The sequence below is a fragment of the Gadus chalcogrammus genome, chromosome 21, assembly GCF_026213295.1.
Source record: "Gadus chalcogrammus isolate NIFS_2021 chromosome 21, NIFS_Gcha_1.0, whole genome shotgun sequence".
NCBI classification, from domain to species: Eukaryota; Metazoa; Chordata; class Actinopteri; order Gadiformes; family Gadidae; genus Gadus; species Gadus chalcogrammus.
This window is the reverse complement of record NC_079432.1, coordinates 15687819-15703099: the sequence shown is the minus strand read 5'-3', so window position 1 is coordinate 15703099 and position 15281 is coordinate 15687819. Positions and strand designations below refer to the sequence as shown.

At 48.7% G+C, this 15281-nt stretch overlaps 1 protein-coding gene across 4 annotated transcripts in view; it reads left to right on the top strand.

Annotated features, from left to right (window-relative positions):
- txlnba (taxilin beta a) overlaps positions 1-6884 on the top strand; it is a 9810-nt gene extending 2926 nt beyond the window's left edge. For 3 of the 4 annotated variants that reach the window (XM_056580857.1, XM_056580860.1, XM_056580861.1), the window contains exons 2-11: positions 95-305; positions 833-896; positions 1018-1109; positions 1315-1485; positions 1751-1945; positions 2407-2526; positions 2983-3057; positions 4389-4481; positions 4913-5008; positions 5272-6884. In XM_056580857.1, coding sequence (XP_056436832.1) covers positions 102-305; positions 833-896; positions 1018-1109; positions 1315-1485; positions 1751-1945; positions 2407-2526; positions 2983-3057; positions 4389-4481; positions 4913-5008; positions 5272-6369 — 2208 coding nt within the window. In that variant the 5' untranslated portion in view covers positions 95-101 and the 3' untranslated portion in view covers positions 6370-6884. Of the gene's footprint in view, positions 1-94; positions 306-832; positions 897-1017; positions 1110-1314; positions 1486-1750; positions 1946-2406; positions 2527-2982; positions 3058-3126; positions 3202-4388; positions 4482-4912; positions 5009-5271 lie in introns of all 4 variants that reach the window. The other variant, XM_056580858.1, reaches the window with a different exon arrangement.
- Positions 6885-15281: the final 8397 nt, after the last annotated feature.

Genomic DNA, 15281 nt, shown 5'->3' with positions numbered 1-15281 from the left:
CTACACAAAAGTATTGATGAGGTCTATACATTTTAGGAATAGGTGGATCTAACCCACTATATCTCTCTCTCCCCCCCCTCCATCTCTTCTCCAGGACAATAATGGAGGCCGCGGTGAAAGCAGCTGAGGTGCTAGCAACCCCCCAGCCCGGCGTTGAAGACGCGTGCCCAGAGGAAGGCTCCTCGCCTCAGGCAGCGTCCATACCCACTGTCCAGGCTCTGCTGGACCCCATGGAGGATCTGAGCCGAAAACTGGAGGACATTCTGAAGACCTATGGTACCGCTGACACCGCTGTCAACCTACAGGTAGCTGTCTGTCTGCCCTAACTGCATGTCTGTGCAGATAGTCTGTACTGTCTGTGTATATATCTGTCGGTATATTAGTCTGTCAAGGCTTATCTCTCTTGTCCCTATCTCTCAGTCTGGCTATTCATTATTCATAGATAGTTTTTCTAGCAAACCCACCAAACAGTGTGATGGATGGCCTCTCTCATGTCCTCAGGAGACTGGCTGACGTCACCAGGCTAATTTTGGCCAACAGATCCGTCAACACTGGCCTGTCGCTGGTCATCTCACTATAATACTTATGAACCGTGGGACATTTATTTTGCTATGCTGATCCCATTGATAGAGAGGTAGAGCAAATGATAATGCTCCAATGTTTTTAAGGTAAACTCTAATTAAAAAGTGAGTTTATGCAGAAGGTGCTTAGACCTAACCTAGCTACAAACAAACTAATTTGGTTCAGTATTGTAAGAACTTTTGTGTGAATCGTGTCATTGTTTTCTTTCATTTTTCTGAGTAGTGTGTGACACTCTTTGTTCAAACTTTAGTCTATGGACCCAGAAAAGATGGAAGGGGAAACAGGAAGTGATGTCCCTGTCACCAAGGAGACCGGTGAGGATGCTGAAACACACAACAATAACAAGCATGGGGATGGTTAAATCACCTGACCATGTTTGTGCGTTAATACAAACAACATATTTAACTGTGTGGACTCCTCTATCTCTCTCTCTAGCCAAAGATGACGCCCTGGTCATACAGAGTTTGAACAAGCTGAAATCGAAGGACGAGAAGCTGGACACTCTAATCCAGAAGTACGCTGAGCTGGTGAGTCTGTCACACACTCACACACCTGCACAGCCTTGTATCTAGATGTGTGTTTATCTCTTTGTGTACAAAAGCTCACTTGTTGTATGTTTGTGTCTGTGTGTGTGCTTCTCTGCGTTTGTGTGTGCGTGTGCGTGCGTGCGTGCGTGCGTGGGTGCGTGCGTGTGTGTGTGTGTGTGTGTGTGTGTGTGTGTGCGTGCCCCAGGCGGACGTGCGGCGCTCTGACGAGCGGAAGGTGGGCGTGCTGCAGCAGAAGGTGACCCGCATGCAGCGGGAGCGGGACCAGCTGCGCTCGGAGCACCAGCGGGGGGTCCTCGCCCGCAGCCAGCTGGAGGGCCTCTGTCGGGAGCTCCAGAAACACAACAAGACCCTCAAGGTGGGCCCCCCCCAAGCGCACACACACACACACACACACACACACACACACACACACACACAAGCAGGGGCTAGAGAGAGACTAAAGGCCCCCGGTGTATTGAAAACAAGATTTACATTTCCGCGCTCGCAGAGACAAAATGGCGGCCAAAGCAAAGTGCTGCGATGAGTTCCGTTACTCAGGGTGCAAAGTAGCCCAGTTTTTCTGACACGTCGCCCCCACCCAATGCATCGCTCCTCCCCCCCCCCCCCCCCCCCCCCACCAGGAGGAGACTCTGAGGCGTTGCCGGGAGGACGAGGAGAAGAGGAAGGAGGTGAGCAGCCACTTCCAGAGCACGCTGAACGACATCCAGGTGCAGATCGAGCAGTACAGCGGGCGCAACAACAAGCTGTGCCAGGAGAACAAGAACCTGGCCGAAAAGCTGGAGAGCCTGATGCACCAGTACGAGCAGAGGGAGGAGGTGAGCGGGGGGTCAAGGGTCAGCATGGGGAGGGGGGGGGAGAGCTGGTTTGTAAGGAGTTATTGACATAAGTTCAATCTTTGTAATTAATTGCTTTATTGATCAGAGTTGGGGTCCCCCTCCCCCTCTTTCTGTTTCTTTATGTCACTTCCTTTTCGGTCTATTTTGCTGTTATTGGATTCCTTTTTGTCTCTGTTCCTCTATGTATTATTCATCTCCCTCTCTTTTTCTGTCTGTCTCTTTCTCTCCCAACCTCTCTCCATCCTTTATTTTTATCTCCCTCTGTCTCGCTCTCTTGCCTCTTTATATATCTCTGTCTGTCTGTCTGTCTGTCTGTCTGTCTGTCTGTCTGTCTCTCTGTCTCTCTCTCTCTCTCTCTCTCTCTCTCTCTCTCTCTCTCTCTCTCTCTCTCTCTCTCTCTCTCTCTCTCTCTCTCTCTCTCTCTCTCTCTCTCTCTGCAGACTTTGGAGAAGGTGAACCACCACCGTGAGCTCCAGCATAAGCTAGCGGAGGCTAAGCTAGAGCAGGCTAATGCCCTGCTAGCCGAGGCAGAGGATAAGCACCGCAGGGAGAAGGAATATGTGAGTTATTCTGCTGGAGTGCTCAGTAGCGGACCCCAGTGGTCAGAGTAGAGCATGACACTTCACTGCATTCCAAAATATTTTTTATGTTCTATGGTAAAACTTTTAATCTGCAGTGGATATACAGTCATACATGTTTGGTAGTTTAATTTGAAAGTTCAAATCCCAGAATTAATCACACCATCGCATTTGCATGTGAGTTACAAAGCTTTAGGTTATTATATATACAAATGTTTAATTTTCTTTCATGAATCGATAATATATGGCTGCTGTTTGTCGTTATTTGATCCTACGTTCCTCCTAGATAAGAATCCTTTAGCGTGTGAATGCATCATTGATAGTGATATTGCTGGTGGTGGTGGTGTTGACCTTGCACCAAATGCTGCTGTGATGCGATGCTAACGCCGTGCTAGCGCAGGCTAACCCTGGTTGACTCTACTGTCTCTGTCACTGTAGTTGCTTAGGGAGGCTATTGACAAAACAAAGAAATGCTTCACTCTGAAGGAGCAGGAGCTGACCATGAAGAAAAAGGTAATGACCCTGTCTCGCACTCTCTATCCACCTCTACCTCTCCCTCTCTCTCTACTCTGTTTTAACCAGTTACTGGTACAGGCCGCACACTGGAAACTGCAGACTAAGGAGCTGAAAGAGCAGGGGACTGTCATGCAGACCCAGGTGACTATCAGAATCAGAATCAGAATCACTTTTATTACATCTTATTGTACAGTACACAAGAGTAAAAATCTTAGGCTTTGTTCCTCAACATTCACATAGCAGCAACAGTACAAGATAAATTAAATAAAGTGCCAGATAAAGGTTTACGTCGATACGTCACGCAGTATTGAAATTGTAAAAACACTTTTACTGGACACTTTCCTTTGATTCTAGTATTCAACTGTTAATATTAATGATAATACAATGTGTTTAGTACTTTTCAAGGTACTCAGAGACACTTTGGTCAAATATGAATTTTGATTGATGGTTTTTCATCGAACCATCTGTGACCAATATCAATGGTTTAAAACTAAAAGTCTCACGTTGTTGAAATGTGTAAAAAAAAAACATACAATTCTCCAGTGGTTCAAGCACAATGAGCTTTGAAAAGGGATGGCTATGGATCTATGGAGTCCAGACTAGAACCATAGCATTCATGTAGAACAGTGCCATGCTCTTCCTGTTTGGCGGCTGATGGAATGGAACCTGCAAAACCTTGCAGCCCATCCTCCGCTAGACAAACGTCTCACTCTCCCTATCGCTCACTATCTCCATCTTCTCCCAAAATCTCCTTCCTCTCACCTTCACTCCCACTCTCTCCCCCCCCCCCCTGCACCATCAGCCTCTCACCTTTAGATTCCAATGAGCCGGTGTAGAGTTCCCTGACAGTCTGCGTTCCAATTATCGTTATGAGCAGCGTCACTGTCACTAGCATCACGTCACTTTGACGACCTGCCATTCATTAACACTTCCTGGTCCACTGTAAATCCTACCGGTCTGCAAATGAAATGTTCTTGGTGTTGAAATCAGAATATTTTCATTTATGTTTAATCATGTTATTTTACACATTGAATATGAGGCCGATGTAATTTGAACATCTATGTTACGATGTTAACAAACTTAACTGACTCACTGTTTGTCTTATTGTCTATATGTCTTACCGTGTGTATCTCCTCGTCTCTGTGTCTGTCTCTCTCCTTGTCTCTCTGTTTCTGTCTCTCTCCACCTCTTCCTGGCTCTCTCCCTGTCTCTGTTTCTCCCCCTGTCTCTCTGTTTCTGTCTCTCTCCACCTCTTCCTGGCTCTCTCCCTCTCCCTGTCTCTCTGTATCTGTCTCCCCCTCTCTGTCCGTCTATCCATCCGTCCCCAGCTGACCCTGTACTCGCAGAAGTTTGATGAGTTCCAGACCACTCTGTCCAAGAGCAACGACATCTACGTCAGCTTCAAGACGGAGATGGACAAGGTGGGCCTGGCCGGTGGAGCCTCACGTGGTGTTAATGCTCTCTGTTGTTGGATGTGGTGAAGCAGATGCAATGTAGATATATTGCACTTTAAACTTATATTAATGATTCATTATCAGGGAATTCAGGATCTATTCATCCCAATCCATCAAAATAGGTTATTGTGTATTAAAAATACCATATTAAAGAATCTGATTGAGGTTTAGTATATTTTAATATGTGGTTGTGTAAGGGAAGATAGGATAAGAACACAAATCATTTTTGTTGTAGTAACTAATGTCCTTTTGAGTCAGTGTATTGCCAATGGAAGACAATAACAGATATTGAGTATATATCTCCCAGCACTGTAGTTGAAGTAGACCCACGTTTGAGGATGTGTTGATAGAAATGGGATTGGGCCTTACCCTGATCGTGTCTAACTGTTTCCCTCCAGATGACCAAGAAGATGAAGAAGCTGGAGAAAGAGTCTGATGTGTGGAAGGAGCGCTTCGAGAGCTGCAACAAGGCCCTCGCCGACATGGTCACCGAGGTACGGACAGAGTTTATTATTTTAGGTTATTATTACGGACGTCCGAACAACGAGTACACTTCACTGGTCTAGCCCCACAGCAGATGATTTACCATTTTTAGCCGCTGTTTAATCTTAAAAACTCCACAATCCTGCTCTAACACGCCACTGTCAAAACCCCATACATTGCCCATCAACGGAGCAACCGCCATCAGATACATAGGAACACAACGCAACGTCCTCTGACTGATCCATGCCCCCCCGTGTCTCCCCCCTCCCTGCAGAGGGCGGATAAGGGGAAGGAGTTCGAGCTGTTTGTCCTGAAGATCAGCAAGCTGGAGACCCTGTGTCGGGCCCTGCAGGAGGAGAGGAAGGTCCTGTACGACAAGATCAAGGACGTCCGCTCGGCCAACGCCGGCCTGCCCGCCCTGCTGTACGCCGACGCCACCCCCACCCTCAGCACCGACACCACCCCCGCCCCCACCCAGCCCGAGGGGGAGGGCACCCCCCTCCCGCCTCTCCCCCAGGCGCCGGAGCGACCCGTCCTGTCGGAGCCCGACCTGGCGGAGCTCCAGAAGCTCCAGGACACGGACCCCGCCCTGACGGAGGACATGGCCCGCCTGCGGGCGGAGCAGGCCCGGCTGCAGGAGTTCGCCGCCTCCCTGTTCACCCCCATGTCGGACACCAGCGACGAGGAGGAGGAGGAGGAGGAGGAAGAGGAGGGCTCCAAGGAGGAGCAGCTGATGGCCTCCGTGTTCGGCCCGACCACAACCAGCCTCCAGGAGAAGTCCGCCAAGAAGGGGGCGAATGCCGTAGCGGGACCGGTCCCGGTGGCACCCGTCCCGGTGGAACCCGTCCCGGTGGAACCCGTCAAGGTGGAACCCGTCCCGGTGGAACCCGTCGAGGTGGAACCCGTCCCGGTGGAACCCGTCCCGGTGGAACCCGTCCCGGTGGAACCCGTCCTGCAGCAGTCCGCGCCGGCGCTGTCCGTGCCGGCGGTGGAACCGATCCAGAAAGAACCGTCCAACGCGGCCCAACCGACCGACCAATCAGAAGAAGCCGTGGTGAAATCAGAGCCGGCCAAGGCGGACCCCGCCGCCCCCGCAGCCCCCATCCCGACGGAGCCCACCCTGCCAGAGGCAGAAGCGGCGGCCCCGGCCGTCGAGGCCGTGGTCCCAGTGCACCAGGAAAAGGTTTCCGATGTCCCCAAACCCCTCCCCACACCGGAGCCCACAGCGCACACGTCAGCTGACACGCCCCCTGAGGGCAAGGCCACGCCCAAACAGGCGGCCCCCACTTCACCGCAGCAACCAATCACCAACGACTCCTCCAAGAAGCAGGCGTCCAAGAAGAAGAAGAAGAACGCTAAGAAAGCTAGCTAAGACCAAGGCTAGCTAGGACGTAGGCTGTGTGTAGGGGCGTGCTTGTGTGTGTGATTGTGTGTGTGTGTGTGTGTGTGTGTTTGGGCCTGTGCGTATGTGTAGGTGAATGTGGGTTGGGGTTAATAGTAATTCAGGGAAAGCCCTTGTGTGTGTTTCAAATCCTATACCTACTACCTAGTGCCTTGTGTAATGGGTAAAGCATGGTTTGTTCAACTGGTAACCGAATAGAGTAGTCAGTCACTTTAGTAAAGGCTTTGAGGTGGAACAAAGGCTGACTACTAGACTGACTGTGGTGCACTGTCTCCGAATGCAAACGCAATCTCAAGTTGAATTTATGAACTTGTACTTTGCTGTAGCTCAAAGAAAGCACTGCGTGTTGATTCTGGGTCTCCAAAGAAAGATGAAAGGGTTGGTGTCTCCTGTCTCTACCAAAATACTGTGTCCCTCTTCCACTGGTCAACCACTGAGCTGTTTCTCCAATAAACTATGAAGTGAAACTTCTGTTTTTCTGGAACTTTTTCATTAGTTCATCACATTGGTCAGTTTTTCAAACAACAAAACTCCCTGATAAGTATTTTAATATTGAGGATTTTCATCTCGGGCTCTGATGATTTGCATGAGATTCAGTTCCATATGACCGCTTTTAGCTGTGTTGTGGTAGTAATAGTACAGTATTTCGGCCACTAGAGGGGAGCAATGCTATTGAAATGCTATAACCTCGTATAATCCCCGTATAATTTACCAAACCTATCTCCAAGAGGCACGCTTTTCCTTATCCCACTCAAGAAAAAAATACCTGATTAAGGAACTCTGGAGCCAATTGCCTTTGAAGCAAACACATGCAGACTTTAAGTGTTGAGAGGCGATGGAAATGAGTGTGAATGATCTAAATTCAATTAAATCGTTCTGCTCAAACCAGGCCAACATCTGCCGGTTTGTTCGTTTTTCAAGTGAACAACTAAGAGATCAGCGTCACCCCAACCAACATTTTGTATCAGTACAGTGTAGGGCTTTAGTGTAGTGCTTGTTCAGGACTCAAATGAGCTCATGAAAGTTCAGATTACACCATATTTAGATAGCACCTTTCTAGCCCTTAATGGCTACTTCAGAGATTAATGGACCACGCATACAGACAACAACCTAGTTGTTCAGAAGCAGTTATGTTGAAGTATTGAACCAGAGACCGATCCCGAGGACCTGCCAAACAGGTGGAGACAAACACACGCACGCACGCACACACACACACACACACACACACACACACACACACACACACACACACACACACACACACACACACACGATGCACAGATACACACACCTGTGTGTTTTGAGGATGTCCCCATATTATCCCCTGATATGAGCACCGTAACGGGGACCATTTTTTCATGACACAAGCAGTTCTGAACTGATGTAGAATCAATGGATGAGACTGGATATCTGCGGTCTTTAGAGACTATTCACATGTATAATATTGATTTTTCATATTCATTATTCATACGCTATATAGAATACAAGGAAAGAAGACTTCTGACCTCTGTTAAATGTTGGCCAACTTGGTCTCATGCCAGTTGGCAATCGGCCTGCGTGTGTGCGTGTGTGTGTGTGTGTGTGCGTGTGTGTGTTCTCCTACATCCCTAAGCAGCTCACCAAACGCCTGCTTCCTGTGCGTGCAGTGATTATGCTAAGCCAAATGCTTCCAGCACTGACACAACTAGCCTACAGGTTCGGGAGAGAGAGAGAATAAATGACATTTCTTTGGACACCCACGCATGCTGAAAATTGGAAATCTTCTTACCCACGTGCATATTCCCCCTATGCTACATTAAGTACTACACCACCTGAATGTTCATATATATATATATATATATATTACACCGGCATTATACATTTAGCCATATATACCAGTGTATGTGTTTATTCCCCCTGAATTTATATGTTCAAACTTCATGTAGCATATCTATACACTTAACTTATTTCACATAAAGAACAGATCCCCTTGTGTATGTTGTCCACGTTTTTATGTTTATGCATATATATATATATGTATATATAAGTGTTTTTTTATATATGTGTTTGCATGCTCATGTATATATATGTTCACACACAAAAACATAAGCACACACAGCGTGAAACACACCACCCACCAACAGAAGATTCTCCTGAAGCCAGCCACCAAAACACACATATGTGGTTAGAATAACACAGTGTGTCTGTCTCTGACTGGATCTGACAGGCTCTCTGTTCCAGAGGAAAAGCTAATTCACACCAGCGGTTCACACTCACAGAGCGCTATGCACGTGCCACTGTGAGTCTGCGCTGTGTGTGTGTCTTCACTCTTGTCTATTCTCCCTCTGTATTGTACTTCTTTCTTTACTGTCCATGGCCTCCCCGTACAACTCCCCACTTACCTCCCCTCCACCACCTAGTCATCGATCCCCTATCAGCTCCATTCCGCCTCACCTCCTCCTGTCCACCTCCTGCTCCTCTGTCATATTCCTCTGTTGCCCTCCTCCTCAGCTTCCCCTTCTCTCTGACCTCCACCTCCTCCTGCTCCCTTTCTATCTTCTCTCTCCAGCTCTTTCCTATCTTGCCTTCAGCCTATCCCACTTCCCTCTCTTCCACTTCCTCCTCTCCCGTGCCTCCTCCTTCTCTCCTCCTTCTCTCCTCCTCTCCTCCTCCTCTCCTCCTCCTCTCCCCTCTCCTTCTCTCCTCCTCTCGTCCACCTCCTCTCCTCCTCCTCTCTCCTCTCCTTCTCTCCTCCTCTCGTCTGCCTCCTCTCCTCCTCCTCTCTCCTCTCGTCCTCTCCCCCTGTCTTCTCTTCTCCTCCTTCTCTCCTCTCCTCCTCCTCTCCTCCTCTCTCCTCCTCTCCTCCCCCTCCTCCTCTCACTGTATCGACGCCCTGTATAATGGTGTGGTCTGTATTGAGCCGTTCACAGTTCAGCAGCTAGCCACTGATGTGTGGCGGGAATTAAGGGAGGCGGTATCCGTCGGCAACGCCCGCCACCTATGAACTCAGGGACTGGGAGGACCACATGATCAAACATGATGAAATATGAATCGATGTTATTAACCTACCATACATCTGGTATTGGGTTTATATATAGCTATAGGACAAGAGAGATGGATGCACATACAGTTAATGGTTTAACGACCGAAAGAAAAAAACGACACACATTTTAATTTATATTCTGCAGCACTAGACTTTTGTTTCCAATACTGTAATGTATATATTATGTACATATATATATATAATTATTATTCTTATTTCACCCAGATAATTTCAAGTTTTCCAGGAAAACTCACACAATCAATGCTAGAATTGGGCTTCTGTACAATTATGTAGATATTCCATTAAAAATCCCCTTTTCAGCTAGAATAGAAATTTACCAAATTAATAATGTCTAGACTGTACTGTTCTGTGCTTTTCTTTAAAAACATATCCACCATAGTGTATATATATATATATATGTATATAATTGTTATTTACTATCTTTTATGCTTCTTCTCTTCTTCAATGAGTTTCAGTAGCAATCAGGTCGTAGGCCGTTGTCAGGACGACAAGGTGATTAAAGTCACAACCGTGACTCAGACGATGAAAGTGCTCACAAATGAGGAGAACGCAGGAGATCAGCAAGAAACGTGAGGCTGAGGCAGCAGAATCTCCTACTAGAGGCCATCATGTCTACCTTTAGGACCTGGACGCAGAAGAAGAGGACCGGAGCTGGAGGAGGAGAGGGAGCATGAGTAGGAGTAGGAGGAGTTAAGAGGAAGAGGACAAGTATAGGTTATAAGGGGGTTATAAGAGGAGGAGGAGGAGGAGAAGGAGGAGGAGGAGGAGGAGGAGGAGGAGGAGGAGGAGGAGGAGGAGGAGGAGGAGGATGATGTGGTTACAGGAGGAGCAGTTGACTTGCAGAAGGAGTAAAAGAGTAGGAGCAGTGAACGAGTAGGTTCAGGAAAAGCAGTGGCTATAGGGACCACTACTACTCAACTCAGAGGAGGAGTATAGTAGGAGGAAGATGACTAGTACTCTAATGGAAACGGGAGGAAGGCAGAGAAAGAGGAAGCAATCAAAAAAAGAAAGAAAAACCTCTGACAGCTTCCCGTTAAGAATGTCAGCAGAAATATTCAAATTAATCAGATTAATGCGGCCATTCTGTGGGGAGCTAGCGAAGGGAATTCAGCCATTTGGAACAGCACCTGTCTCTATGCCAGTCACAGAATACTGCTGAGTTAAACGAACTGTTAATTTACTGGGCTCACCTTAATGCACTTCACCTTGACGCTGTCTGCAGACATCCATCTGTCAATGCCTGTGTACAGCTTCCAGCACCTAAATAGCTCGCTCACTTCCATTTCTGAGTCCTTACTGACCATTTCCAAACAGTTTTTGATTTTTAAGTGGTTTAAATGTTATTTTATAATATGTACTAAACTACTCCTGATTATGTAGAATGAATTGACGATGCGTCCAGTGGTTTAACGATCCCAACTTATAAAGTACCTTCCATGCAGACTATGTAGCTTAGGGCTGCGACCGTTGAGCAAAACTACATCATTGATCAACAAAACCACTTTAAAATAAATAAAATAATTAAGAGAAAGTAAAAAGGGTAGGATAGAAAATGATGAGTAATTCATTTCCTATATATATATGTTTTCAGCTTTTAAAAAGTTCTGCTGAGTCCACCTCTCGAATACCTTTCGGTCGGAGGTTTCACTATTTTGGCGCTGAGTGGATGAAGGCAGCTTCCCCAGTATTCTTTGGGGGACCCTCTGTATGTTTGAATGACCTACCATCGTGCCCCTAGGGGCTTGAGTGGACACAGGACACTATATGATGCATGGGGTAACTTAGCCCTTTAGAGCCTTAAAAGCAAGTCAAATGGTTTTAAAATCCACCCAAAAAGACACAGGGGAACAGTGCAGTGCAGCCAGGGGTCTAGCTATAGAGTACTGGATCAGCTGTAGCTTCTCGATTGCCTTTTAAGAAAGACCAGTAAAGGGAGCATAACAATAATCAGGTCTGATTAAAATCTCAGGTCAGGGTCCAAAACTAAACTTTTTTGAGCATATCACTTTGGTTTTTGAGCAAACCAAGATAATCTCCTCACTCAGTTTCGGAAGGTGATTATTCATCCACTGATTGATAAACAGCAGCAGAGAAACAGATAGTCAGGGAGCATGACGCACTCGTTTGTTCCCTCAGTAAGGTACAATTGCGTATCAGCGGCATAACTATGAAAGCTCTATGAACGTTCTCTGATGATATTGCCTAAGGGCACTAGAAGAATACTGATAAAACCTGACATAACAACCATTATAGAGTGGCTCCATATCATGGGATTGGGTGCGTTAGATTATCGGTCCGGCGCAGATAGGGAAAACTCCTTCCCACACATGAAGGGTTAAATTGTGTCACAACCATAACCTCCAGTTGTTCGAAAAAAACAAACAAAAATGGTAATTTAATCGAGAAAGTAAATTGAATTCAGGAAACACTGACGTCCTGTCTGTAGTCACTAACTAATTTCAAACCATAACACTTTCTGGCCAGAGCATTCGGTAGTGTCTGCAGCAGGGAAACTGTGTGTGTGCGTGTGTGTGTGCGTGTGTGTGTGTGTGTGTGTGTGTGTGTGTGTGTGTGTGTGTGTGTGTGTGTGTGTGTGTGTGTGTGTGTGTGTGTGTGTGTGTGTGTGTGTGTGTGTGTGTGTGTGTGTGTGTGCGCGCGCGTGCGTGTGTTTTGCTGATGGAAGGAGATCAGGGCTACCGTTTGCTGTTTATGTTGCAGAAACACACACACACACACACACACACACACACACACACACACTCACACTTTTCAATCTGCCTAAAAGGATAGGCGCTGGATGCCAAACAGCCACACACCCCTCCCCCCCCCCCCCCCAAACTCAGACACACAAGTCCCTCAGCTGTCCATCTTCACTCTTCTCTTCTCAATAGTTTGCCTTCACTTTTCCATTCCCTCCTCTCCCCTCATCTGTCCATCATTGCCCCTCTCTTTTCTCTCCCTCCCCCCTCTCTGTCATTATCTCCATGATCACTCCTTTTCTTATCATCAGCTACTGGTGTTCTGTGTCGTGTACAGTATGTGTGTGGCGACTAGCGTTGAAGAGAAAGTGTGTTTGTGTGTTGGTTTTTACAGCCGCGGCGAAGTGCTGAGTGGACATTAGTGAGAGAATAGAGGGTGAACGGAACAAATTACCCCTCTTCCCTCCCCTCCTCCTCCTCCTCCTCCTCCTCCTCACACACACACCCCCCACGCACACACACCTCCCAAACCGGACCTCTGGCGGACCGCTCCAGTGGGCCGCAAAGTACAGTCAGCTGCAAAGCACAGCCGCACTGCTCCCTTTACCGTCCCCCCCTGCAGTCCGCACGTAGAGTCCTCTCCCAGGATTCCACAGTCACCACGGCGACAGGGGCGGGGACAGAACCTCCATGCAGCAAAGTGCCACTCTATCGGGGGAATTTTTAAAACGTCAACGTTTCCATGTAGTGACCAAAACCTACTTATTGATGCTTGTTTTTCCCATCACACACATCAAGGTGTTACACATCTCGTTGGACACTCCCATTTGTGATGTCACTAATGGGCCGATTATTAAATGGTAATGACAGCTGAAAAGGGGACCCTTCAAAATGTTCATATGGGACCATGAAAGGTTGTGTGATTTGTGATGTCACAAATTGCACCGTGTCCACGTCCACGTCAGCAACCCAACACAGGGAGATGTTGAGGAGGCTCCATTAGGAGGAGGTGTCATCAGGCACCATCAGCTGGGAAGGCCCCCCTCTTGTCTAGCCTGGGGCCCGCATGGGGAAGCCCAGGGAATCCCTCAGGAGGAGACTCCAGAGTACACTGTCAGAGAACCTAAGGATGGAACTCCCTTGGAATGGCTTGAGATGGGTTGCTATGGCGACCCCCGCATCAGAAAAGGATCAAAGGATGGATGGCTCTTTCTATTTGTGAGGACAGCCACAGTGCTGGTGCATTCTGGGGGAAAAGGGATGGATGGATGGTGCAATGTGAAGACAGCCCTTTGGCTGATAAGTTCTGGCACGCTGAGGGCTGGCGGTGGGGGATGGTGGTGGGGGAGCTGGATCTGTTGCGCCAAGATTAGCGAGTGGAGGTCTTATCTCTGCGGAGGGGGGAGGGGGCGAGGGGGGGGGGGGGGGGGGGGGGGGGGATTCCCTGAGGTCGATACGGATCTGTTTCATCATCAAGGGGGAGCGTTCTGCTGCATGGAGCCCCCCAGAAGACTCCTCCCGCTTCCCTCTCCTCACCCCCTCCCTCTCCGCTGTCTCCTTCCTCTCTCTGTCGTTTCCTGCCCTCTCTTCTTCCTCCCTCCTTATGCACTCTTACTCCATCTCCACGCCTCCTTCCCCCCCCTTCCTCTTCCTTCCCATTTGGCTTCTTCTTCCTCTCTTCCTCCTTCCCCTCTTTCATTCCATTCCCCACTCGCTCCCTTCCTCCTCTGTCTCTCCATCCTCCTCTCTTCTTCCCCTCTTTCTCTCCACTACCCTCCCTCTCTCTCCTCCCTCCTCCTCTACCTCTCCCTCCTCTTTTCCTACCCTCTTCCTCTCCACTACACGGCATCTCTTTCTCACACACACACACACACACACACACACACACACACACACACACACACACACACACACACACACACACACACACACACACACACACACACACACGCACACACACACACACACACACACACTCACTCACACACACTGCATCTTTATTTAAACTACGGCAAAAAGGAACAAAGGGGGTGGGGATGAAAAGCTTAGAAAGGTTTTTCCCAGACCGGGATGTCTACTCTTGCGGGGAATCCCTCCTTGGACAGAGCCTAGGGAGGGGGAGGCACAATACATCAGAGGAGAGCAGAGCGGCCAGCCTGGGGAGAAGGGGTAGCTGCGGCTAGCCTTATTAGCTCCTCTTCTCTATGGGGAGTCCTTCACACCCAAGCAGTCTTCATGTAATCCTCCCGGTTCCTCTTTAATAAAACGCTCGGCCAGGCACCGCTTACCGTGCTTAAGTGTGGTACCAGCTCCCACAGCGCTCACCTCGGGGGCCACCGTCAGGCTGAAGCAGGCCGAGGGCTGGTGGTGAGTCCCTGGACCGCAGCAGCTGATTGTGGTAATGATGGTCGATTACCTTTTAGGGCTGCACTCTACCTGCACTGCACTCTACCTGCACTGCACTGCACTCTACCTGCACTCTACCTGCACTGCACTCTACCTGCACTGCACTCTAGCTGCACTGCACTCTACCTGCACTCTACCTGCACTGCACTCTACCTGCACTGCACTCTAGCTGCACTGCACTCTACCAGCACTGCACTCTACCTGCACTGCACTCTACCTGCACTGCACTCTACCTGCACTGCACTCTACCTGCACTGCACTCTACCTGCACTGCACTCTAGCTGCACTGCACTCTATCTGCACTGCACTCTACCTGCACTGCACTCTACCTGCACTGCACTCTACCTGCACTGCACTCTACCTGCACTGCACTCTATCTGCACTGCACTCTACCTGCACTGCACTCTACCTGCACTGCACTCTACCTGCACTGCACTCTAGCTGCACTGCACTCTAGCTGCACTGCACTCTACCTGCACTGCACTCTACCAGCACTGCACTCTAGCTGCACTGCACTCTACCTGCACTGCACTCTAGCTGCACTGCACTCTACCTGCACTGCACTCTACCTGCACTGCACTCTACCTGCACTGCACTCTACCTGCACTGCACTCTACCTGCACTGCACTCCGCCTGCGCTGTCCCTCCTCAGCCCGCCGGGGGAGCTGAGGTTCTCTTGGTCCTCTCACACTCACTCAAGCACGCACGCACACACACACACACACACACACACA